The sequence below is a fragment of the Schistocerca serialis genome, chromosome 1, assembly GCF_023864345.2.
Source record: "Schistocerca serialis cubense isolate TAMUIC-IGC-003099 chromosome 1, iqSchSeri2.2, whole genome shotgun sequence".
Lineage (NCBI taxonomy): Eukaryota > Metazoa > Arthropoda > Insecta > Orthoptera > Acrididae > Schistocerca > Schistocerca serialis.
In genome coordinates, this window is record NC_064638.1 from 1,185,707,329 (window position 1) to 1,185,732,454 (window position 25,126).

Genomic DNA, 25,126 nt, shown 5'->3' on the forward strand with positions numbered 1-25,126 from the left:
GCCTGTGTTTCTTTGTTACGCTGGAGCTCTGTTCTCTGGCCCACCTTTATTTCCCCCATCTTGTATATTCTGTGCAGCCTTTGACAGACTGCTTTGGGTACACAAGATGTGAAGTATTGTAGAGAAAAGTAAATATAATAGGATGAACTTGTTGAGCCATGTCAGAGTGCTCGCAATAGCCAATAACCGTCATCACCTGCAATTGTAGATGACACACACCTCAACTTCTGATACGAGCAGCTCGGAATTCGAATCTCACCTCCAGCGCTTCCTTGCCTTCATTTTCGCCTCCTATTTTCCACACACTACGAAAAACTAATGACGCAATCAAGTTTCAAATTTCACTGCCTCTGACAGTTTTCACGCATTGCCTTGCACGTTGCTTGAAATGCTCAGAATCCACAATTTGACTGGCTAAAGTGCCATGTTTACACGCTCTACGGACGATTTGTATCCGTTAAGCCAATCCGTGATGCTCGACGAGAGCGTAGAGAAGACAAGACGCCGTCGTCCATCTGCAGCGATGCCTAGCAGTCGCCGGGGCGGAATGAAAGCAGTTTCAGAGGACTTGCTGGAGCGAGTGGACGCGTGACGAAAGCGAGCTCTGGTCGGTTCCGGACGCAAGGACGCCGGGACATCCATTCCACCACCGTACCGGAATAGTTCTGCGACACTCTTTGGCGACTTGCTGGGAGATCTGCGGCGAAGACACGGCAGCCAATTACGGAGGGAAACCCGGTGTTAAAGTCTGGGAAAAACGACACTTGGAGCCGCGTGAGAACGTGCGCTCCCTGGGAGCACGGGCTCGGCGTCTTTCCGGCCACGGGACGAGGAGGTTCTCCTCAGTGGAGGTTTCTGCTTTTGGGATAAAGTTCACTGTGAAACTCCGGGTAATACAACGGTAGAATACCCAGTCGGAGCAGTCGCTTATGGTGCAGGAAGGAATGAACTGCGAAATGCCAGGGGCAAACTTTTCGGTTATTTTTAAGTTACGTATCAACTCAGAGAAATTACCACCACGATCCATTGAGCTTGCGCTGGGGTGGTTTGGGGGCCTTAAAAAATAGCCGTGCCTTAGGTGCAGCGTCGGAAGGGTGTCTGTGGAGAGGACAGACAAACACATGGTTCTTAAAGAAAGCCAACAGCATTTTCAGTAGTTGCAGGGTCAACAGTGTGCTGAGCTGACCTGAATGGTTCAAATGGCTCTAAGCACTATGGGACTTAACATCTGAGGTCATCAGTCCCCTAGAACTTAGAACTACTTAAACCTAACTAACCTAAGGACATCACACACATCCATGCCCGTGACAGTATTCGAACCTGCGACTGTAGCGGTCGCGCGGTTCCAGACTAAAGCGCCTAGAACCGCTCGGCCACTGCGGCCGGGGACTGACCTGAAGTCGTAACACAAGCCAACATGGCGAAAGGGAAACTACAGCCGTTATTAGAATGTATTTTCATTCCGCAGCGGAGTGTGCGCTCGTATTAAACTTCCTGATGTTAAAACCGTGTGCCCCACTGGGACTCTAACTTGGAACCTATGCTGAGTGTACGCTTATATGAAACTTCCTGGCAAATTAGCAGATTAAAACCGCGTGGTGAATCGGCACTCGAATCTGAGAAGTTTACCTTTCGCGAAGAAGTGCCTACCGACTGAGCTATTTAAGCACGACTAACGTCCCGACATCACAGCCCTGCTGTCGCTCTTCTAAGGGGTTCTTTCTAAGTTTTCAAACATCACACAAGTTCTCGCGTATTCCTTGCGGGAGAGAGGATATTGCGGAGATATCGCTCATCCACAGAGATATGGCTCATCCACAGCATATGAGGCTGTTTCCAGAACGAATTCGATAGCGGCCGGCCGCGCTGGCCGAGCAGTTCTAGGCGCTTCAGTCTGGAACCGCGCGACTGCTACCTTCACAGGTTCGAATCCTGCCTCGGGCATGGATGTGTGTGATGTCCTTAGGTTAGTTACGTTAACGTAGTTCTAAGTTCTAGGGGTCTGATGGCCTCAGAAGTTAAGTCCCATAGTGCTCAGAGCCATTTGCACCATTTGAATTCGATACTGTGAGAGACAGCAAAGGACTTGGAAGAGCAGTTGAACGGAATGGATAGTGTCTTGAAAGGAGGATACAAGATGAATATCAACAAAGGCAAAACGAGGATAATGGAATGTAGTCGAATTAAGTCGGGTGATGTTGAGGGAACTAGATTAGGAAATGAGCCACTTAAAGTAGTAAAGGAGTTGTGCTATTTGGGGAGCAAAATAACTGATGATGGTCGAAGTAGAGAAGATATAAAATGTAGACTAGCAATGGCAAGGAAAGCGTTTCTGAAGAAGAGAAATTTGTTAACATCGAGTATAGATTTAAGTGTCGGGAAGTCGTTTCTGAAAGTATTTCTATTGAGTGTAGCCATGTATGGAAGTGAAACATGGACGATAAATAGTTTGGACAAGAAGAGAATAGAAGCTTCCGAAATGTGGTGCTATAGAAGAATGCTGAAGATTAGATGGGTAGATCATATAACTAATGAAGAGGTATTGAATAGGATTGGGGAGAAGAGAAGTTTGTGGCACAACCTGACTAGAAGAAGGGATCGGTTGGTAGGACTTGTTCTGTGGCATCAAGGGATCAATTTAGTACTGGAGGGCAGCGTGGAGGGTGAAAATCGTAGAGGGAGACCAAGAGATGAATACACTAAGCAGATTCAGAAGGATGTAGGTTGCATTAGGTACTGGGAGATGAAGAAGCTTGCACAGGATAGAGTAGCATGGAGAGCTGCACCAAACCAGTCTCAGGACTGAAGACCACAAAACAACAACAACAGTGGTAAGTAAGGCATAAAAACTGATTTGGCAGGAGTAGCTACAGGGAATATTGTATTATGTTGGATAAACTTATTGTGATGCTGTTGTTGCGTATATTTATGTACACTAGTACATGCTGGACACATCAAAAGTGTTCTGAGAAATACTGCATGCATCTTACGATAGGAACCCAACTTACATCATGCGCACACGGTAAGCGACGTAAGTTGGGTTTCCCGTCTTTAAGCGCATTAAATGCTTTCCGAGCCAGTTTTATCTCGCCCATCGTCTAAAGTTTTAGTATAGAAAATTAAATGATTGTAGCGTTTTTACGATGTGCATCGGACGCAATGAAATTAAAATGGAATATTTTGCAGTCAAACAAGGTGATCTGCCACTCTGATTATTGGCAAGGCGGATCTATCGACCAAAAGTGCTGCCAAAGTGCTAATTTCCTTACAGCAAGCCCGGGGAAGGTACTTTAGAGGACAGTTACTTTTTTCCTTTACGACTCCTTAAAGTATTTTTTATTTCTCCTCAGTCATGGACTGTGCGGCTGATCCCGGCGGAGGTTCGAGTCCTCCCTCGGCCATAGGTCTTTGTGTGTGTTTGTTCTCAGGATAATTTAGGTTAAGTAGTGTGTAAGCTTAGGTTCAAATGGCTCTGAGCACTATGGGACTTAACATCTGAGATCATCAGTCCCCTAGAACGTAGAACTACTTAAACCTAACTAACCTAAGGACATCAGACACATCCATCCCCGAGGCAGGATTCGAACCTGCGACCGTAGCGGTCGCGCGGTTCCAGACTGAAGCCCCTAGAACCGCTCGGCCACACCGGTCGGCTGTAAGCTTAGGGACTGGTGACCCTAGCAGTTAAGTCCCATAAGTTTTCGCACAGAGTTGAAAAGTTATTTCTCCTCAGGAAAGCTATTTATCCCAACAAGCACCAATTGGTTAAGCATACGCAGCCTAAACAAATGAAGTCGAACTCTTATTCGCAATTACAGCACTTGATAAATTGCCCTAAACGAATGTTCAAATCCAGCACTATGTTCTGACTAGCTGCTGGAAACAGTCTGCGAACCCAGTTGTTGCGCCCGTTCCTTGGATGGCTTGATGCGCTGCACGCCGCTCGCTCTGTGGCAAACGCCGTGGTACTCGGCGCGGCAGCAGCGCCAAAGAGGGCAACCGTTATGTAGCTAGCGAGTCAGGTGCAACCAGCGCCAGGTTATAGAATACAGCGGCCAGAAAACTCCGTTACACAGGCCCGTCGATCTTAATTATAGAACGGAAAACTACGTCACGCGTGTATGGGTACACGTGTATTGATGTGAAATATACACATAAAATGGACACTGATAAATCACGGCAACGTTTTTAATACCTGAGTTACCTGCTGCCAGTCACGAATTTTATTACCATACATACATGCGGGGGTGATCAAGTCCGTAGAAATGTTGGAACACTTGAGGCAATACTGACCCTACGACTTATCTTACAAGAAAGATTAAGGAAAGGCAAACCTACGTTTCTAGCATTTGTAGACTTAGAGAAAGCTTTTGACAACGTTGACTGGAATACTCTCTTTCAAATTCTAAAGGTGGCAAGGGTAAAATACAGGGAGAGAAAGGCTATTTACAATTTGTACAGAAACCAGACGGCAGTTCTAGGAGTCGAGGGACATGAAAGGGAAGCAGTGGTTGGGAAAGGAGTGAGACAGGGTTGTAGCCTCTCCCCGATGTTATTCAATCTGTATATTGAGCAAGCAGTAAAGGAAACAAAAGAAAAGTTCGGAGTAGGTATTAAAATCCATGGAGAAGAAATAAAAACTTTGAGGTTCGCCGATGACATTGTAATTCTGTCAGAGACAGCAAAGGACTTGGAAGAGCAGTTGAACGGAATGGACAGTGTCTTGAAAGGAGGGTATAAGATGAACATGAACAAAAGCAAAACGAGGATAATGGAATGTAGTCGAATTAAGTCGGGTGATGCTGCGGGAATTAGATTAGGAAATGAGACACTTAAAGTAGTAAAGGAGTTTTGCTATTTGGGGAGCAAAATAACTGATGATGGTCGAAGTAGAGAGGATATGAAATGTAGACTGGTAATGCCAAGGGAAGCGTTTCTGAAGAAGAGAAATTTGTTAACATCCAGTGTTGATTTAAGTGCCAGGAAGTCGTTTCTGAAAGTATTTGTATGGAGTGTAGCCATGTATGGAAGTGAAACATGGACGATAAATAGTTTGGACGAGAAGAGAATAGAAGCTTTCGAAATGTGGTGCTACAGAAGAATGCTGAAGATTAGATGGGTAGATCACATAACTAATGAGGAGGTATTGAATAGAATTGGGGAGGAGTTTGTGGCACAACTTGACTAGGAGAAGGGATCGGTTGGTAGCACATGTTCTGAGGCATCAAGGGATCACCAATTTAGTACTGGAGGGTAGCGTGGAGGGTAAAAATCGTAGAGGGAGACCAAGAGATGAATACACTAAGCAGATTCAAAAGGATGTAGGCTGTAGTAGGTACTGGGAGATGAAGAGGCTTGCTCAGGATAGAGTAGCATGGAGAGCTGCATCAAACCAGTCTCAGGACTGAAGACCACAACAACAACACATGCGTTTCGGGGAATAATTTTCATTTTCAAGTGTGTTTTTTTAAATTACTTTTGATGGTTTTTATGTCTGTGAGAGCTGTCGCTTCGATATGGGAAGTCACTATAATGCGATTTTTTTTCATTCTTACTCCTTTGTCCTAAAGATACTGCCAAATATGTATCAATAATGCAATTTGAAATGTATTGTTATCTAGAAACTCAGATAAATAAATTATCAGCGACCGTTCACTTGTGCGTCAGTGTGTGTCTGCTTTTGCACGTGAGAGTTCCTACAAAACTGAAAACTCATAATTCTGCCAGGAAAATATTTTCATGTTTCCGAGCGTCTATAAGACCCGAAAATTAACGACATATTTTTGGGCGTTTGGAGGACGGTGTTGTTTCCACAGTTATGCATCTGTGTACAGTAGCCAGTTACATTTGTAAGTCGTCGTAACGTCATTTTAAAGAATACGCTTAAAATGATACTTATATCACAAAACGTGACGTACGCAAGATAAATCAAATATAAATCAAGGTCACCGCCTCATGTTTTCATGTTAAAAACGAAACTGCAGTCTTATGTTTCAGTGAGCAGTTTCTAACGGACGAAACAGACATGGTAAAGACCTGGGTTTCGTAAAGGTTTCCGAGGAAATTACATTGTAACATTAAATAATATAATGGAAGAGATCGATTTCTTTTCAAGATTTTAATGAGGTTTAAGGGGAACTCCAGGACACCGTTTCGTAAGTCCCCGCCTCTACCAGATAGACTTGGTTGAACATATGCAACAAATGATCTCGTATTTTACGTCACGATCTTTTGAAGATTTTAACCGCCGGTTTAATCTACTGGGATTAACTATAACAATTCCTACCACGAACGGCGCCTTTTTGATGAATCTTCTATGGATCATTGCCTTAATACGATGCATTTCCGTAAGACGTGAATCCGAACACAATAATTCTTTCACCACCAATATGATGTTTCCCGTCATTTTATCACAAAAAATCATAACAATAACGACGAGTTCGAGAGACCCTGAGTGTGCATAGAAACAGCATATATGCAAGGGGTATAAGTCGTAACATAAAATCCACCAAATATGGACATCAGCTGAAAACGACAATGGCGTCTCGCAAGGCCTGCTAATGACGTTGCAGCGTTCTTGTTTCACATTGGCTCTACTTTACGTGTTCACTTGAAGAAATGACGCCGGCCTTGTGGCCGAACGGTTCTAGGCGCTTCAGTCCGGAACCGCGCTGCTGCTACAGTCGCAGGTTCGAATCATGCGTCGGGCATGGTTGTGTGTAACGTCCTTAGGTTAGTTAGGTTTAAGTAGTTCTAAGTTCTAGGGGACTGATGGCCTCAGACGTTAAGTCCCATAGTGCTCAGAGCCATTTGAACCATTTTTGTAGAAATGCCTCCTCAACGTGAAACACCAGAAAGTGACATTACAGAAATCGTACAGCTCCACGTCAACGTTAGCCAATTTCGGTTCCGTGTGAGGACGCCTTTCGGTTCCTCAGCTGGTGCGACGCCCCCCTCCCCCGCCATAACTGACCTGAGCCACTGGCGCCAGCACGGCAGCCTCGCGCTAATCCGGTTACTCGCCAGTTGGAGAGCGTGCTTGCGGCGGAGGGATGGCTAGCGTCTCTGACTGTCGGGGGACAGAGGGGGGCATTTGGCTGGCCAGCGGCGGCCAGCGCGACTAATTGTACGACTCTAGTTATTTACAGGCGCGTGACGGCCGCCTTCCGTGCGTTGCTGGCTGGCGACACGCTTCCCCTGGTGTACACGTGTCACAGTATGCGTACCCGTCACTGCTGGCAGAGTGGCAGGAAGGTGCCCTTGATATAAAGCGTCTTTTGTAATGATCTTAAGGCGTTAATGCCCGGAAGAACACCGTCTGTAGTAGTTCCTCTGCTTGGAGCAAGTCTTTCTATTTGACGCCGTTTTGATGAGCTGTACATGGATGATGATGATGAGATGATGAGACGAAATGATTACGACAACTCAAACATCCAGTCCCCGAACGAAGAAAATCTCCGACACAGTCGGGAATGGAACCCGGGACTTCGCGATCTAGAGGCAGCGACGCTAACTACAGATGTGGACACGGTTTTTGTCAAGTAATCCCAAAAGCAATGTCTCCTATTTTTTTGATAAGTACATAGACCTATTTATTTCTACAATGGCTTACATCAGTTTACAGCTTGAACATTTAGCTATTTTTCGACGTAATCACCATTTCTGTCGATTCATTTTTGTAGACGCTGTGGCAGTTTTTGTATGCCCATGTCATACCAGCTCGCCGCCATGCTGTTCAGAAAGTTATGAACCTCTTCTTTCACCTCGTCGTCGGGGCTGAATCGCTTTCCGGCCAAATGTTCTTTTAACCTACGGATCAGGTGATAGTCACTGGGCGCCACGTCACGACTACAGGGTGTGTGTGTGTGATTATGTTCCATTGAAACTGTTGCAGGAGAGCAACGGTTTGCCGAGCGATGTGTGGGCGAGCGTTGTCATGGATAATCTGTACGCCCTTGCTCAACATTCCTCTTCTCTGGTTCTGAATTGCGCGTTTCAGTTTTTTTAGACTCTCGCAGTACCTGTCAGCGATAATTGTGGTACCAGCGATTCAGCTCCGACGACGAGGTGAAAGAAGAGGTTCAAAACTTTCTGAACAGCATGGCGGCTAGCTGGTATGACATGGGCATAAAAAAACTGCCACAGCGTCTACAAAAATGCATAGACAGAAATGGTGATTATGTCGAAAAATAGCTAACTGTTCACGCTGTAAACTGATGTAAACCATTGTAGAAATAAACAGGTCCTTGTACTTATAAGAAATAGGAGACATTACTTTTGGGTTTACCCTCGTATATGACCAAAATTCTTTTACATTGCAAAAATGGCGTTATCACTGTTGACGACAATCAGTTACAAACCCTCAAAAAAAAAAAAAAAAAAAAAAAAAAAAATAGAAGCAAAGAGCTGTCACAGTGTATCAAACATACTCTTTTCATTTACGTTTAGACACTTCTTTGTAGCCCAATAAGCGTATTACATACCAGAGGAATGGTAGGAAAAACGTTATTTTCAGTGTAACATGTTGCGCAAAATGAGCGACGAAACTATGGTTGGGAAGATTACTCGCCCTTAAGTGCAATGTGCTGCGCGGTATAAAGGCACGACACAGTCGACAAGACTAAGAAAGGAAAATAAAATAAAAAGGGGAGGAGACTCTGCCTTCTACGGAAGGCGCCGTTATTAGCCAAGATGACGACAGTAGATTTCATCGACTGCGCTCTCGCCTCCCCGGAGTAAGGCGGGCGAAAACAAGTTCCCGCCGTCGTCTCTCCGAGCCTCTTGATTGAGGCTGGCCTTATTAGGACCAACGCAAGCAAACAAAAACGCCTCAGGACACTGGAGCTACTTTATGAGACGCGGGACGTGCTCGGATAGCTCAGGGTGGAGGACACGCTTATGGTCGAAGACATGTAGCCATTGTCCAGCCGGTCCAACCGTAGTAACCTGGCTTTTCCCGCGCACCATTATCAAATGGAACAGAAAAAGGGGGTGGGGGGGGCGGAGTGTCAGTGGTACACAAAGCACCCTCCGCCAGATACCATAAGGTAGTTATACTACTGGCCATTAAAATTGCTATACCGAGAAGAAATGCAGATGATAAACGGGTATTCATTGGACAAATATATTATACTAGAACTGACATGTGATTACATTTTCACGCAATTTGAGTGCATAGATCCTGAGAAATCAGTGCCCTGAACAACCATCTCTGGCCGTAATAACGGCTTTGATACGCCTGGGCATTGAGTTAAACAGAGCTTGGATGGCGTGTACAGGCACAGCTGCCCATGCAGCTTCAACACGATACCACAATTCATCACGAGTAGTGACTGGCGTATTGTGACGAACCAGTTGCTCGCCCACCATTGACCAGACGTTTTCAATTGGTTAGAGATCTGGAGAATGTGCTAGCCAGGGCAGCAGTCGAACATTTTCTGTATCCAGTGCATTATCGTGCTGAAACGTAGGGTTTCGCAGGGATCGAATGAAGAGTAGAGCCACGGGTCTTAACACATCTGAAATGTAATGTTCACTGTCAAAAGTGCCGTCAATGCGAATAAGAGGTGACCGAGACGTGTAACCAATGGCACCCCATACCATCACGCCGGGTGATACGCCAGTATGGCGATGACGAATACACGCTTCCAATGTGCGTCCTTCGCGATGTCGCCAAACACGGATGCGACCATCATGATGCTGTAAACAGAACCTGGATTCATCCGAAAAAATGACGTGCACCCAAGTTCGTCGTTGAATACATCATCGCAGGCGCTCCTGTCTGTGATGCACCGTCAAGGGTAACCGCAGCCATGGTCTCCGAGCTGATAGTCCATGCTGCTGCAAACGTCGTCGAACTGTTCGTGCAGATGGTTGTTGTCTTGCAAACGTCCCCATCTGTTGACTCAGGGATCGAGACGTGGCTGCACGATCCGTTACAGCTATGCGCATAAGATGCCTGTCACCTCGACTGCTAGTGATACGAGGCCGTTGGGATCCAGCACGGCGTTCCGTATTACCCTCCTGAAGCCACCGATTCCACATTCTCGTAACAGTCATTGGATCTCGACCAACGCGAGCAGCAGTGTCGCGATACGATAAACCGCAATCGCAATAGGCTACAATCCGACCTTTATCAAAGTCGGAAACGTGATGGTTCGCATTACTCCTCCTTACACGAGGCATCACAACAACGTTTCACCAGGCAACGCCGGTCAACTGCTGTTTGTGTATGAGAAATCGATTGGAAACTTTCCTCATGCCAGCACGTTGTAGGTGTCGCCACCGGCGCCAACCTTGTGTGAATGCTCTGAAAAGCTAATCATTTGCATATCACAGCATCTTCTTCCTGTCGGTTAATTTTCGTGTCTGTAGCACGTCATCTTCGTGGTGTAGCAATTTTAGTGGCCAGTAGTGTAGATGTATTAATGCTCGCCCATAACAAGCTAAAAAGAACGACAGCGTAACTCAGCATTGGTGATCAAACGAATATCACAGTAATGCAACATTTTAACGAAGAATGAAGTTGGTACTGCAACAGGAGGCCTACCACCCATATTGAGCCGCGTAGTTTGTAACACCCTGCAGAGCTCAAAGAGTGCGTATGGCAGGCGTACGCACCCGCTGAGAGGCGCACGCACAAAGCAATCCGCCCTGCACGCACGACAGCAGTAGCGACCGGACTGCCTTTGTGGGTGATTGTTTTTTAAGCGCCTTTGTCGTGGAACTTTTTTCGCGTTGTTTGAACACTATAGGTCGGTAAATGCTGTGTCTGTCGAAAACGATACCGACACACAAAGGCGGGAGAGAGGTTTTCGTTCCCCCGAAAGTAACGATCACTCTTTCTGCTCTCTTTTTCGACGTCCCACCCACTTATCAAGCATATGCCCCGAGCCGTTACGGGCGTACAGAACAGCTGCGTCAAATTAACCGGGCGAAGGGCAAAACTGCGCTTTATGGACCTCAGTGGAGTAACGTGCACAGGCTGGTTTTTAAACTCAGCGTTGGAACTAGCAGATAGGGAGCTCAAGGCGTTTGCACGAGCGATATCAGCAAGAAGTGTGTATTTGTTTTTATTCATTTCAATCATAACGTCGGCATCAACATATAACTTATTCCCAAAAGCAAACTAGCATGCCGGAGTGGCCGAGCGGTTCTAGACGCTTCAGTCCGAAACCGCGCGACCGCTACGGTGGCAGGTTCGAATCCTGCCTCGGGCATGGATGTGTGTGATGTACTTAGGTTAGTTAGGTTTAAGTATTTCCAAGTTCTAGGGGACTGGTGACCTCAGAAGTTAAAGTCCCATAGTGCTCAGAGCCATTTGAACCAAAAGCAAACTACAAAAAACCCTACTTGTTCTTTGTCCATGTCTCACTACCGCAGGTCAAAAAAAATTAAGAGTGATCCTTACTGAGAAGAAAAAGGAACGTTTATACTGGACTCTTTCAATAGTTAGGCGCACAAAATTTAGCAAGCTGGGTCATAGCTCACCATTATATATAGCAAAGACTATTATGCATTACTGGTTGCAAAGACTATTATGCATTATTTTCACTGACGAACAACTGCCAGGTTGTCTAGCAACAAGTCTGAAGAATAGGCGGCGATTTACACCAGGTGGGTCGATAGTTCTGTCTTGATACGTATTTTTCGAGTCTCCTTTCTTTCTTTTGCTGGTGCCCTGTCCTGCGGTGTCGCAGGGTCGGCACGGTTAGCAACGGATTTGGCAAGGTTAGTTTGAAGGGGTGGCCAGATGCCCTTCCTGCTGCCACCCCGTACCCCCAGGACGGAATTAGTGTACCCCAGCTGTCTGTGTCTAGTGTAATCCATGGAATAGTGCGAATGTGTTCAGATGTCTGCGAGTCGTGTAACTGAGGCGGAACGTGGGAACCAGCCCGGTATTCACCTAGCGGGATGTGGAAAACCGCCCAAAAACCATATCCAGGCTGGCCGACACACCGGCCGACGTCGGTAATCTGACGGACGGATTCGATCCAGGGCTGGCGCGCCTACCCGAGTCCAGGAAGCAGCGCATTAGCGCTCTCGGCTAACCTGGCGGGTGCGTATTTTTCGAGTCTTCATCGCATGGTTTATGTTCGCGGTGGAAATTTGTGCAATGGGGGTCATTCAGCCGGGTCTTCGTGGGATGTGAAATTGTTTACAGGTACAGTGGGCACCACGAAAGTTGTCAATACGTAAACATCACTGATGACACTTGCATCTCTTCGTGGCCAAAGTCTACCGAAAAAGACATGACATTTCTGTCTACGAAGTCTGAACTGCGCTACACGAGTACGACGAATCTGAGCTGATTTTCTGCAACTCACCCCCCCCCCCCCCCAACTCGTACTAAAAAAAAAAAAAAAAAAAAAAAAAATCACAAATCTTGGATCCCGTATACCACCAGTTCAGAGACCACAACCATATCTCGTAATCTACAAGAAAGAATTCGATGACTTCACCATTGAAACTGCTTTCTATTAACCTTTGCAGTTGTGCACACTACGTCAAGACAAAATTCGTCTTTTTAGTGTTTCCGAGGAGATAGATGTATTCGCTTATTCCTTTTACTCAACATAAACGTTACCTGTGACACTAACAGTTATTTCTCCTTACTCAGTCAATGAAATATAGACTTACTTTTTTTCTGTAGCTAAAAAGTGCCACTAAAGACATATATTGTTGATTTCGTGGCTGCACTCGATGTTTTTGCTACCATCCTTATACTGCACATCGTAAAAAATTGCCTTCACTTGGAGTATCATGCACTTTGCTTCATATTCTTAGTTTCATAACTTGACTTGCATTGTCTCTCAAATCATTTTGCTACATATTTGAACTAGCTCTTCCTCCTTACACTACAAGTGAAGTGCTCTTACCCCGACTGATTCACTATAGATTTTCGTCTTTGCTACAAAAACTGTACCCACGTGAAAGGCGATTCCATTTATCTTCGCGTGAAAATCTGAATTCGAGTGCGGACAACACCTGGTTGTGAAGATTGAGCAGGATGCAAGAAGTTAGCGACGCAATAATGTAGAGAGCCAAGAAGTGACGTGTGGTTAGCTTGAGTCACAAGCATAAGAGCGAAGACCGCAGTGGATGCAACAGGATAGACTTTCGCCGTCGCTTGATGAAATGACGGAGAAAACGGTCGGTTCCGGAGAAAGCGTTCTCCACATCCGCGCCCCGGGCAGCTTGCGCAGCTGTCCGTGTCCCAATGAAACAACCACCACACCTCACCACAGGCGGTCGAGCGAATGGCGGATGTGTCGTCCGGCCTAGCTTCACGATCATTGTTTACAAGTGTCTTTCTGCACAAGATTCCCATTTAAGTCGTATTCCCATTTACGTCCCTCGAGGGTTTCTATCTCGATCTCTTACGATCCTAACGGCATGCCTCTGCATTCGAACGATGTGTATTACCATACCTACTTGATAAGGACTGCAAACACTGAAACGATACTCTAGAACTGGTCGCACTGCGGCCTTGTTCGCAATTTCCTTCACAGATGTACTATGCTTTCCCAGAACGCTCCATCTAACAAGGAGATCATCTATCCAACCAGGAGATCACACGACAATCTGACTTTCGAATTTTTTTTATTTATCTACATCCACATCCATACTCCGCAAGCCACCTGACGGTGTGTGGCGGAAGGTACCTTGAGTACCTCTATCGGTTCTCCCTTCTATTCCAGTCTCGTATTGTTCGTGGAAAGAAAGATTGTCGGTATGCCACTGTGTGGGCTCTAATCTCTCTGATTTTATCCTCATGATCACTTCGCGAGATATACGTAGGAGGGAGCAATACACTGCTTGGCTCCTCGGCGAAGGTATGTTCTCGAAACTTCAACAACAGCGCGTACCGAGCTACTGAGCGTCTCTCTTGCAGAGTCTTCCACAGGAGTTTATCTATCATCTCCATAACGCTTTCGCGATTACTAAATGATCCTATAACGAAGCGCGCTGCTCTCCGTTAGATCTTCTCTGTCTCCCTATCTGGTACGGATCCCACACCGGTGAGCAGTATTGAAGCAGTGGGCGAAGAAGTGTACTGTAACCTACTTCCTTTGTTTTCGGACTGCATTTCCTTAGGATTCTTCCAATGAATCTCAGTCTGGCATCTGCTTTACCGACGATTAATTTTATACGATCATTCCATTTTAAGTCACTCCTAATGCCTACTCCCAGTTAATTTATGGAATTAACTGCTTCCAGTTGCTGACCTGCTATATTGTAGCTAAATGATAAGGGATCTTTCTGTCTATGTAGTCGCAGCACATTACACCTGTCTACATTGAGATTCAATTGCCGTTCCCTGCGCCATGCGTCAATTCGTTGCAGATTCTCCTGCGTTTCAGTACAATTTGCCATTGTTACAACCTCTCGATATACTACAGCATCATCCGCAGAAAGCCTTAGTGAACTTCCGATGTTATGCACAAGGTCATTTATATATACTGTGAATAGCAACGGCCCTACGACACTCCCCTGCGGCACACCTGAAATCACTCTTACTTCAGAAGACTTCTCTCCATTGAGAATGACATGCTGCGTTCTGTTATCTAGGAACTCTTTAATCCAATCATACAATTGGTCTGATAGTCCATATGCTCTTACTTTGTTCATTAAACGACTGTGGGGAACTGTATCAAACGCCTTGCGGAAGTCAAGAAACACGGAAGTTTATGATGCAAGAAGTTCAAGACTCAAATAGCTATCCTCCAAAACTCTCAAAAATTGTCAAAGACTTCGATTTTGAAATTAATATCCTAAAGTAAGCTTGATCTTTTCTCGATAGCCAGCGCGACTCACTAGTGGAAAAGTCACGTTCCACGTAGGGGTTCTCAGTCCGATTCCGGGCAGATGAAAAGTTTAAACAGAGAGCTGCTGCTTGTTCTACTAGCATTTCCATGAAGCGTAAAACGCATAAGAAGGGATAAAAAGTGAGAAGGGTATGAGTCTAGCAATCGCTGATTACAAGGTCGTTGCGGTCATTATTATTTCGATTTTTTCCTTTCAGTTCGGTTACCTACATCATTTAAACGTAAAATTCTCGAACATACGCTAATTACGATATCTAATTCTCATTTTTATGAAAAACGCACGTCTTCTTATTTCTAATTAAATAGCGTGTACAAAAATACAGTTCTCACTACAAACATAAGTTCTTAATTTCCGATCTTTTATAGTTTCTTAATGAAGAGTTTTCAGATTAAAAGAATATTACAAATTATATTTTTCATCCTTTTGTATCTTACGCATCACGAAATTGCTCATTGAGCATACATCTTCGTTTAAAAATTTACCCTGGGGAGGAATCGAAACCGGGTGCACCCTGTAGAAAGCGAGCATTCTATCACAGAACTACACAACCCGTCAGAGAATGCCCTCCCTTCAGGCTATTAACCCTAGAACACTATGTTTAAACATTTAAGCCGGGGAGGAATCTAAAACGGGTCCACCATGTGGAAAGTGAGGATTCTACCGCAGAGATACACAACCCGTCAGAGAACGCTTTTCCTTCATGCTATTAACCCTTGAACACTTAAAGACAGGGGGGAGGGGGGGGGGAAGGGGGCAGAAGAAATATTACATTGCTACCGAACCATCGTAAAGTGCACTACCGCACGTTTTATTCAAAGGAAGACATAATTTATAGGTTATGCATTAGTTAATTGCACATATTATATCTCTAATTGGTCGTTGTATCAAATTAAGTATAAAATGTCCTGTTCTGATACACTGGGGTTAGTGACGTTCGTAAAACTTTAAACAGTCGATTTTCTCCGGAACGTTTGAGACTTGCATCGAATTGCTTTCGTAGATTTATGTTTTGAGTTCTGAACTTCACGTACCATAAATATACACCAAAAAATACAAAAATTCGATTGGCATTTTGTCTAGTTGTAAGTCTTAAATTGGCCGTCCGTTAAACTGAATTTACGTGATCGTCCCATTTCATGCCGCTTCCTAGTTCTACCACAGAAAACCACTTTCCCTGTTATTGGAAATTACCGGGTTCTTTCTCTTTGTTACAGGTAGTATCTTATGTCTATCCATATTAAGAGAGAGAGCTTGTATTCATTTCACTAAGTGGAAGTGTTGTCCTAGTCTCCTTGCTTTGTCTTGCAAGCGTCCAGCGATAGTACGATTGCGGTGTAAACGTAACGCTTACGAAGCTAGTGGTACGTGTTTATTTTGGCGGTGTACGCCGTAAAGCTGAGCTCCCGTAGATGGTGAGGCAGCGGTACTGGGCGGCCGCACTCTGTTCCTCGACCAGACAAAGGGGCAGAGCCCGGCAGGCCGGCAGGCCGGCGGGCTCTGTGAGCCGTGAAGGCAGTTCTTGCAGCAGCCGCTGGGCCGGAGCGCTCAGTGGTTTCCGCCGCCTCCAGCCGGGTGCATCCGCCGCGCATGCGCGTTGTACCGAGCAGAAAGAGTCGCGCCGCTTACCTTGAGAGCGCAGAAGATGCACGACTCCGCCATGCACGCATGGCCGGACAGCTCTCGGAAGCTGCGTCGGAAGATGTCCAGGTGCCACAGCACCTGCAACAACACGAAGGCAAACGTCAGACTCCGTCAAACACACTGCTTACACGGTTAGGCGTACACCAGCTGACGTCGGCGAACAGTTTTTTTTTTTTTTTTTTTTTTTTTTTTTTACGATTGCTGACAATCTTCTCAGTAGGTTTGGTGTGAAACGTAGGTTTCAACCTCTCATTTCGAAAATATCATGACAGCAAATAATTGTTCTGATGGTGCCGTCAGTTCCATGATCCATTATTGACTGTAATACAATGGAGACCATTGACACTAATTCAGCCACCCAAGGACTCGTCAGGTAGATCCAAAAACCACTATACTAGCGCAATGTTAATTTGTGCTTGAACATCACACCTTGAAGATCGACGTCAGGAGCCTACTTATCACGTCTGTCGATATTATTAAGAACTGTGACGCAATATATTAGGTGTACCGATTTTTAAAAGAATTATATCCATTTTAATTACACAGAGTGGCTTAGATAGCTAAGTGAATAAGACTAAAAATAAAAATATCTGAGCTTCAATCTTCAATTATAGGGTTTCTTCGTCACTACACCGTAGCTCGGTACGGGATCCACCGTTAAGACTGTGGCCTCAGTCCCTCGTAACTGGCTAGGTAAGTCAGCTCTAAGATCGGAGCAAAGCAAGGGCATACAACCGTCAGTGGGACCATGCCTAGTACAGCACTGCTATGTTCAAATCAGCATTAGCTTTGAGGACAACTTTACCTCGTTATCTACGTCACTTCCTAAGATCGACCCCACGGCGCTTAACTTATTTTATTAGACAACAAACTTTTGAAAGTATTGATCTGCACACTATCATTGATGATTACTTATTAGCTTTGCTTTTCGAATATCACGTACCGAAAAGCCGTAAACCATGGACGATCTTCCCTGATGGCTTAATATATATACGTGTATGGAAATGGACATAATCTCAAGACACATTTAACTACTGAAATATTAATCTGTACACGTATCTTTGATGATTACTGATCAGCTTTGCTTTTCGAATATCACGTACCGAAAAGCAGTAAACCATATATATCTTGAGATTATGTCCATTTCCATGTGACTTAGTTTCAACTGATACACGAAACTACAAAAAATAAATAAATAAATAAATAAAATAAAATAAAATAAAAATAAAAAAAATTCTTGAGTGGATAGAGGCAATGAAATCTGGAAACAAAGAGTAGCCCACTACAGGGAGTAGTTAAGATATGGCAGGCAAACTGTTTGTTAAAATTACAGTCATTTCAGCAAATACGAACAACTACAGTGCCTAAGACTTCATAATACGATGCATTGCAGACAATGCGGTTTTCAGATTCAGTTACATGCATGGTGCAACACAACAACATTCTAGTACGCCGTAAAACCACTTTTCCGGTTGCTGTGGCCGAGCGGTTCTAGGCGCTTCAGTCCGGAACTGCGCTGTTGCTACGGTCGCAGGTTCGAATCCTGCCTTGGGCATGGATGTGTGTGATGTCCTTAGGTTAGTTAGATTTAAGTAGTTCTAAGTCTAGGGGACTGATGACCTCAGATGTTAAGTCCCATAGTGCTTAGAGCCATTTGAACCATTAAAACCACTTTGTCATTTACAGACGAACAACTGCCTCTGTTTGAGCTTTCTAAATATAGATGTAGAACTGCAGTGTTAATGACCGGTTTGTGAAGGCGGAATGTCACGCGTGCTGCATCTTGCTCGTAGGATGGCTAACGAGGCTGGCGTAACGTATAACCCAGTACGGCCATATATGCCCAGATATTCGCCAGCTGAACGACCTATAGAACAAGTAGGACACGAGATACTTCTTCTTGCGCTCCACGTACGCATTGCTGTAAATGATTGTCTATATTACTCTCTCATACCACACATGAATTTCTCTTTCTTATAGAGGTGTCACAGCTTTCATTTCTACTCGATTAGTACTCCTGGGGCCTCGAAATCTTACTGTGGCACAAAACAGGGGAAAACTCTGAAAGGATTTCTGACACAAAGTTTCTGATAAGGCTCATTTTTTACACATAAGTGTTCACAAAAAAATGGTTCAAATGGCTCTGAGCACTATGGGACTCAACATCTTAGGTCATTAAGTCCCCTAGAACTTAGAACTACTTAAACCTAACTAACCTAAGGACATCACACACACCCATGCCCGAGGCAGGATTCGAACCTGCGACCGTAGCAGTCCCGCGGTTCCGGACTGCAGCGCCAGAACCGCTAGACCACCGCGGCCGGCAAGTGTTCACAAAAGCTGCTTGCATTTTCTTTCATTTATTCAAACCTATCGCCCACCCAGTATCAGGCATTACCGCTCTTCATCTGCAGCTAGAGTATATGTAGTCAATGGGCATTAAAACGCATTATTTATTTGTCGCTTACTATAATCTCTTATGTAGAACTTCTTTCTAGTAGGTTGTTTCCTATACCAACAAACAAGAGCGGAGATCTGTGGTTTTCTATTGTCGTACTGCATGTTGCGCAGTATTTACGTAACTGTGCAGTGCAGACGACATTTAGGATTTCACCGAGGGTGAAGTGCTCTATTTGCGTTATCGAGAACAGATACTGCAATTAATTGGCTAGGATTAAATACTGACGGGTTCATCTACATCTACGTGATTACTCTGATATTCACAATCAAGTGCCTGGCAGAGGGTTCAATGAACCACCTTCAAGCTGTCTCTCTACCGTTCCACTCTCGAACGGCGCGCGGGAAAAACGAGCACTTAAATTTTTCTGTGCCAGTCTTGATTTCTCTTGTTTTATCGAGATGATTGTTTCTCCCTATGTAGCTCGGTTTCAACAGAATCTTTTCGGAATCGGAGGAGAAAACTGGCGATTGAAATTTCATGAGAAGATCCCGTCGCAACGAAAAACGCCTTTGTTTTAATGACTGCCACTCCAATCCACGTATCATGCCTGTGGTACTATCTCCCCTATTTCACGATAATACAAAACGAGCCGATTTCATCTGTCAGGCCCACCTGATGCGAATCCCACACGCACAACAATACTACAGAATAGGGCGGAGAAGAGTGGTGTAGCCAGTCTATTTAGTAGACCTGTTGCATCTTCTAAGTGTTCTGCCAATGAATCGCAGTCTTTGGTTTGCTCTACCCACAACATTATCTATGTTATCGTTCCAATTTAGGTTATTTGAATTTGTAATGGTTCAAATGGCTCTGAGCACTTTGGGACTTAACTTCCGAGGTCATCAGTCCCCTAGAACGTAGAACTACTTAAACCTAACTAACCTAAGGGCATCACACACATCCATGCCCGAGGCAGGATTCGAACCTGCGACCGTAGCGGTCGCGCGGTTCCAGACTGCAGCGCCTAGAACCGCTCGGCCACCTCGGCCGGCGTAATTGTAATCCCTAAGTATTTAGTTGAATTTACAGCCTTAAGATTTGTGTGACTTATCGCGTAATCGAAATTTAGCGGATTTATTTTAGTACTCATGAGAATAACTTCACACTTTTCTTTATTCAGAGTCAATTGCCACTTTTCGCACCATACAGGTACTTTATCTAAATCATTTTGCAATTCGTTTTGGTCATCTAATGACTTTACAAGACGGTATGTGACAGCATCATCTGCAAACAGTCTAATAGGGCTACTCAGATTGTCTCCTATGTCGTTAATATAGATCAGGAACAACAGAGGGCCTATAACACTTCCTTGGGGAACGCCGGATATTACTTCTGTTTCATTCGATGACTTTCCGTGTATTACTACGAACTGTGACCTTTCTGACACAAAATCACGAATCTAGTCGCACAACTGAGGCGATATTTTGGTTAGAAGACGCTTGTGAGACACGTTCGTGTATCTTCATTTGATAAGCCACTGCAGACACGTTTAGAATCTTGACCCACATATTGGTATGCTGTCTAGTGACTACAAGCTCTCTTTACCGATCAAATTCCGAAAGTAAAATTATTTTCACCTCTGAAATTCACAACAGCCACCTCTGTTACGAAAGCCATCGCGCTACCAATAAGAGACAGGTTCAGTTCCACAACCAGCATGTAAATCTGAAATGGGGTTCGAACACGAGAGATGGGATTATCAGTTATTCAAAGGACACAATATTCTCAATGGCCCAAGTGTCATTTATGTTCCACCTTGGTAAATACCCTTTTTTGTTGTGCAATAATTATTTGTGATTAGCTCTCATCATTTGACAGCTGTCAGAACTAGTATAACAAGCACAAAAGTTACCCATGTTGCACTAAAGTTACGAATTTCTCTACACCCACCTACCTGTTACTTGTAGTTACGATAGTAGAAGACTGTGCGATGGTCACCTGTGAAAGCGTTTATCGTTTTATTTTTCAGGAAACCAGAGATGGAAGCATTTACCGGAGGCGATGCACGAGGAGTTGCGAGAGAAATGGGCTTCCGAGAGTATACCGAAGATGAACTACGTAAAACTGAATATCACTACTGTGAGAGGTCATGCCTTATAATCCAAAAAATTATACAGATAGATGTGCGACCATCAAACATCGCGACAATATCTTTTTCCACTGTGGAAACCGAGAACATGAGGAGGCCGACAACTGGAGACTTCAACGCTCAGTAGGAACAGCAGCGCAGCGCGGTGTCTGTGCCGCGTACGTCCGTCTGCGGAAGTGGCTGACAAGCGCCGGAAGTCCTTCCTTTCTTGGGCGGACAAGCCGCTTGCGGGATGCGTGGGCGCGCCTGCTATGGGAAAACATCGCGCAGGTCTGGCGTTTGCATATGGCAGGTGGCGGCTGGCTCTCGAACGTTGCACTCGATTCCATTACGCCCGTTACCGATTTCCGGCGAGATGTCTATCTCCTTACGTTGTCTGCAGTTCCCACATAAGAGTTCGCCCAGTGCACTGTTGTGTATACGTAAACACTCGGGTGAGAAATATGAACTGTTACAACCAGTATAAAAACAGAGAAAATAAATCTGTTAAAAGATGAAAAGAGAGCGCTGTGTACAAGTAGACACGCGAAATAAATAGAAAGCGATGAGACGTGTGTGTAAATTATGTACGGAAGGAAAAAGGATGTACATGGTATGGCAACTATAGTTGCTACTTTCATGCTCCTACAATACAAAAATGGCACCTATAAATTGCACATTACATTATTTCTGTCCTATGTTCTCGCTGCCCTCATACTTGTCCTTATATGGTTTTCCCCCTCCTCTGTTCTGAAGGGTGTTGTGAGGAAATCCAGAAGATGTATACTTGCAAAGTTATAGCCTAACTAGCCCGGAGAGTTCACTGTACAATGCGATCGATGGATTTCACACTTGACATTAAAGGAAGAGTTTTCAATAGCCACGAAATTCGAAAATCTCGGTTGCCCTTTATAGTACTACAGTAAACTTCAGGAAATGTGTACCTTAGGCCGAGATAATCTCTTACTGGCTGTGCTGAATGAAAACTATGAGTTTTAGGAACACTAGCAGGGACATGATGTCTTAGCTCGAGGACTACTGACGAATACGCCGCTAATATGTTGCTGAAACGTACGTCTCAAAACAAGCAACTACAGCAACTGCCAATGACACTAGCCGTAATCCTGTTTAATGTGAATTTTTACCAACGTGGTACCGGAGCCCATCAAAATAGTTATCGTTGAGGCGACAGTGTAGTGTGCTATTTAGGCAACATGCTTGAGCTCATATTTTGCGAACCTTTAATTCAATTTTCTGACTACACAAAACGCTTAACTGGGTCTGCTTGCAACTACACAGTGGTTATAATGCTTCAAAGATAAAATAAGGCAAAACTATTATTGTACCATTGCCATACATAGGAAATAGTATTGTACTGATATCACCTTCGGGTTGACTGAATTATTTATTGATCGCAGAGATAGCACTGGTAAACATGTTGTTCATATATTTACTGTAAGTTGAAATATAGTGTTTGACGGATTCTACAAGTGCGAAAAACGATAACAAGCCTTTCACAAATCAAAAATTCTCACCTCGTTTCTTAATCCAACTGCTGAGGACTGCAGTTCGACTATTTTGGGTTCCTAAACGACACGCAGATTTACACAAAAACTTAACAATATCGCCTTTAGATGCGCCAGTGTATTATTTGGTTACGTTGTCTGTGAGTCGGGCACCAGGATACGCAAAGCGCGCCGTCACCTACGAGTATATCAGCGCGCGGATATTTACCTACGCTATCGCGAGCAAACACGCGAGGCGCGTGGGTTACCACGATAATCTGGCGGACCGGTGGCTTCCAGCTGACACATCGCTCATAAAAAAAGCCGCGATATGGTGTGTCGATAACCAAAGCTAATACCCACCACATATGTAGCTCTACGAAATAGAGTAAACAGATTTCATGATTTCAGTTTTCCACCTATGACGAATCTTGCTCTTTTCGGATCACTTCCGAGAAGGTTTTCCTGTATGAATCGCAGCCAGTCGTTTGATTTGCTTCACTTAACAGTGATCGCATGTGGTCGGTCCACTACATATTTCAATACATTATGTGTATAACGATGGCCGTTCTGTGATCTCGACACTAAAATTGTAACGAAGTTTCGCGCGCATCACGCCATCCGTCTCGATGGGTCCTCTCACTGGAAGAGCAATGATCGCGAAAATGAGGGAATTACGACACAATTTTAACTTACGGTCGAATGTTTCTGTAAGCTGCCTCCTTCGTATGTGGACTGTACAATCCTGAGGATTACTCCAATGAATCTGGACTCCACCTGTCCTACGATTAGTTTTGTTTTCGTTTCACTTCAGATAGCTCCGTACGCATAATCCCAGATATCGAATGGATGTGACTGCTTCCAACGAGAGTTTCGACTCGTGCAATCACACAGTCATGTATATGTCCGCCTAATCGTGCTCAATATGTATAGACGCGGGTCCAAGATTTGGTTCTAGGGCGGAAAGCGTCACAGTTCGTTCCTCTGTCTACCCTCCTCCACAAACATTACTTGCGGACACCCACGCTTTTACGTGCCACAGATCCATTGCTATGCCCTTTTGGAGCTTGTTAACCACTGTTTATAAACATACAGTCACTTAAAACGCGTCATGACAATCAACTCCACTGTACAGTATAATCAAGAGCCCGGTCAATGGAAAGCTTGTCTGTTTAACCATCGCTGTGTCGGCCCTGGTGTTGTCTCTTAGTTGCAGTGTCTTCTGCACACCTTACTGACACGTCGCCGATGTTGGTTGACAAAATATATTACCCTCAGAGAGGCTGTGACAGTTTCAAGTTAATAACGACAATATAAAAATTATGTTAAGGAATTACAAAGATTGTATGATATTTCGTCGACCAGCAACGGAGATGCGGCAACAAGGCGCGCAGAAGGCATTGGACGTGACAGGTAACACGAGGACCAAGTCATGGACAATTGTATCGAAACAGTCTTTGTTCCGAGCAAAGTCTTGTTTCTACCGCCCAGAAAAGATGATTGTGAAGATGTGCCGGCCGCGGTGGTCTAGCGGTTCTGGCGCTGCAGTCCGGAACCGCGGGACTGCTACGGTCGCAGGTTCGAATCCTGCCTCGGGCATGGGTGTGTGTGATGTCCTTAGGTTAGTTAGGTTTAAGTAGTTCTAAGTTCTAGGGGACTTATGACCTAAGATGTTGAGTCCCATAGTGCTCAGAGCCATTTGAACCATTTTTTTTGGTGAAGATGTACTTAAAGAGTCCTTAGCAAGTGGTTAACAAGACAGGAGCCATAGCGATACTGAAAACACAAAAAGTTAGCAGCCGTTTCGCATAAACAAAATGAATGACATAAAACCATATATGTACTAAGATGGTATCTGTTCTTTCGGACATGTCCGAATGTAGTGCGGGACAATACGTTGAGAATGTGGGTTTCGCGGGAGGCGTGCCAGAGATAAATCCCTGGAGTCGCGCTATCGTCTCTGTCTTCGGTGGCTTAGATGGATAGAGCGTTTGCCATGTAAGTAGGAGATCCCGGGTTCGAGTACCGGTCGGGGCACACATTTTCATCTGTCCCCGTTGACGTATGTCAACGCCTGTAAGCAGCTAAGGGTGTTCATTTCATTGTAATTACATAAAACCTTGTTTATGTAAACAGCAGAGGTGACAAATGAGGTAAATATTCCCTCACATTAGGAAGGTCACAACAGGTAGGAGAATTGTAAAGAACAATTTTAATATCAATGTGTGCGTGCGGTAAAATGTTTTTGGTATTACCTGACGGAGGTTCGTGCATCGAAACATCTTGCCTTATTGACCCTTTACATCATACGTAGTATAACATTTATGGCTTTGGAGCCATCATATTCGGCTACAAGAAGTTCTTTTTAGAGCAGTTGAGAAGGCATCTGTGGCAAAGATGACGTAACGTGGTGTGAGGTACCGATGACAAATGGTTTGTTCGCTACGGGTATCGTGAGAAATACCGCCTAAATTGTGGTCCTTCTCCGCGATTGGCTGCTGCGTTCGGAAGTTGCGCGCCAAAATGGTAATCTTCAGTTATTAATATTTGAGAAGTTAAATAGCGTATTTACTTGAATTTCAAATTAAAGCGGCTCTCAGTATTGTGCTATTATTCCATATA

The 25,126-nt window shown here is 44.6% G+C and overlaps 1 protein-coding gene across 2 annotated transcripts in view; it reads right to left on the reverse strand.

The window, feature by feature from the left end:
- The window catches only part of LOC126418759 (uncharacterized), a 462,747-nt gene that overhangs the window by 45,151 nt on the left and 392,470 nt on the right, over positions 1-25,126 (reverse strand). For both annotated transcript variants that reach the window (XM_050085687.1, XM_050085694.1), the window contains one exon: positions 16,456-16,548. In XM_050085687.1, the coding sequence (XP_049941644.1) occupies positions 16,456-16,548 (93 nt within the window). The remainder of the gene's footprint in view (positions 1-16,455; positions 16,549-25,126) is intronic.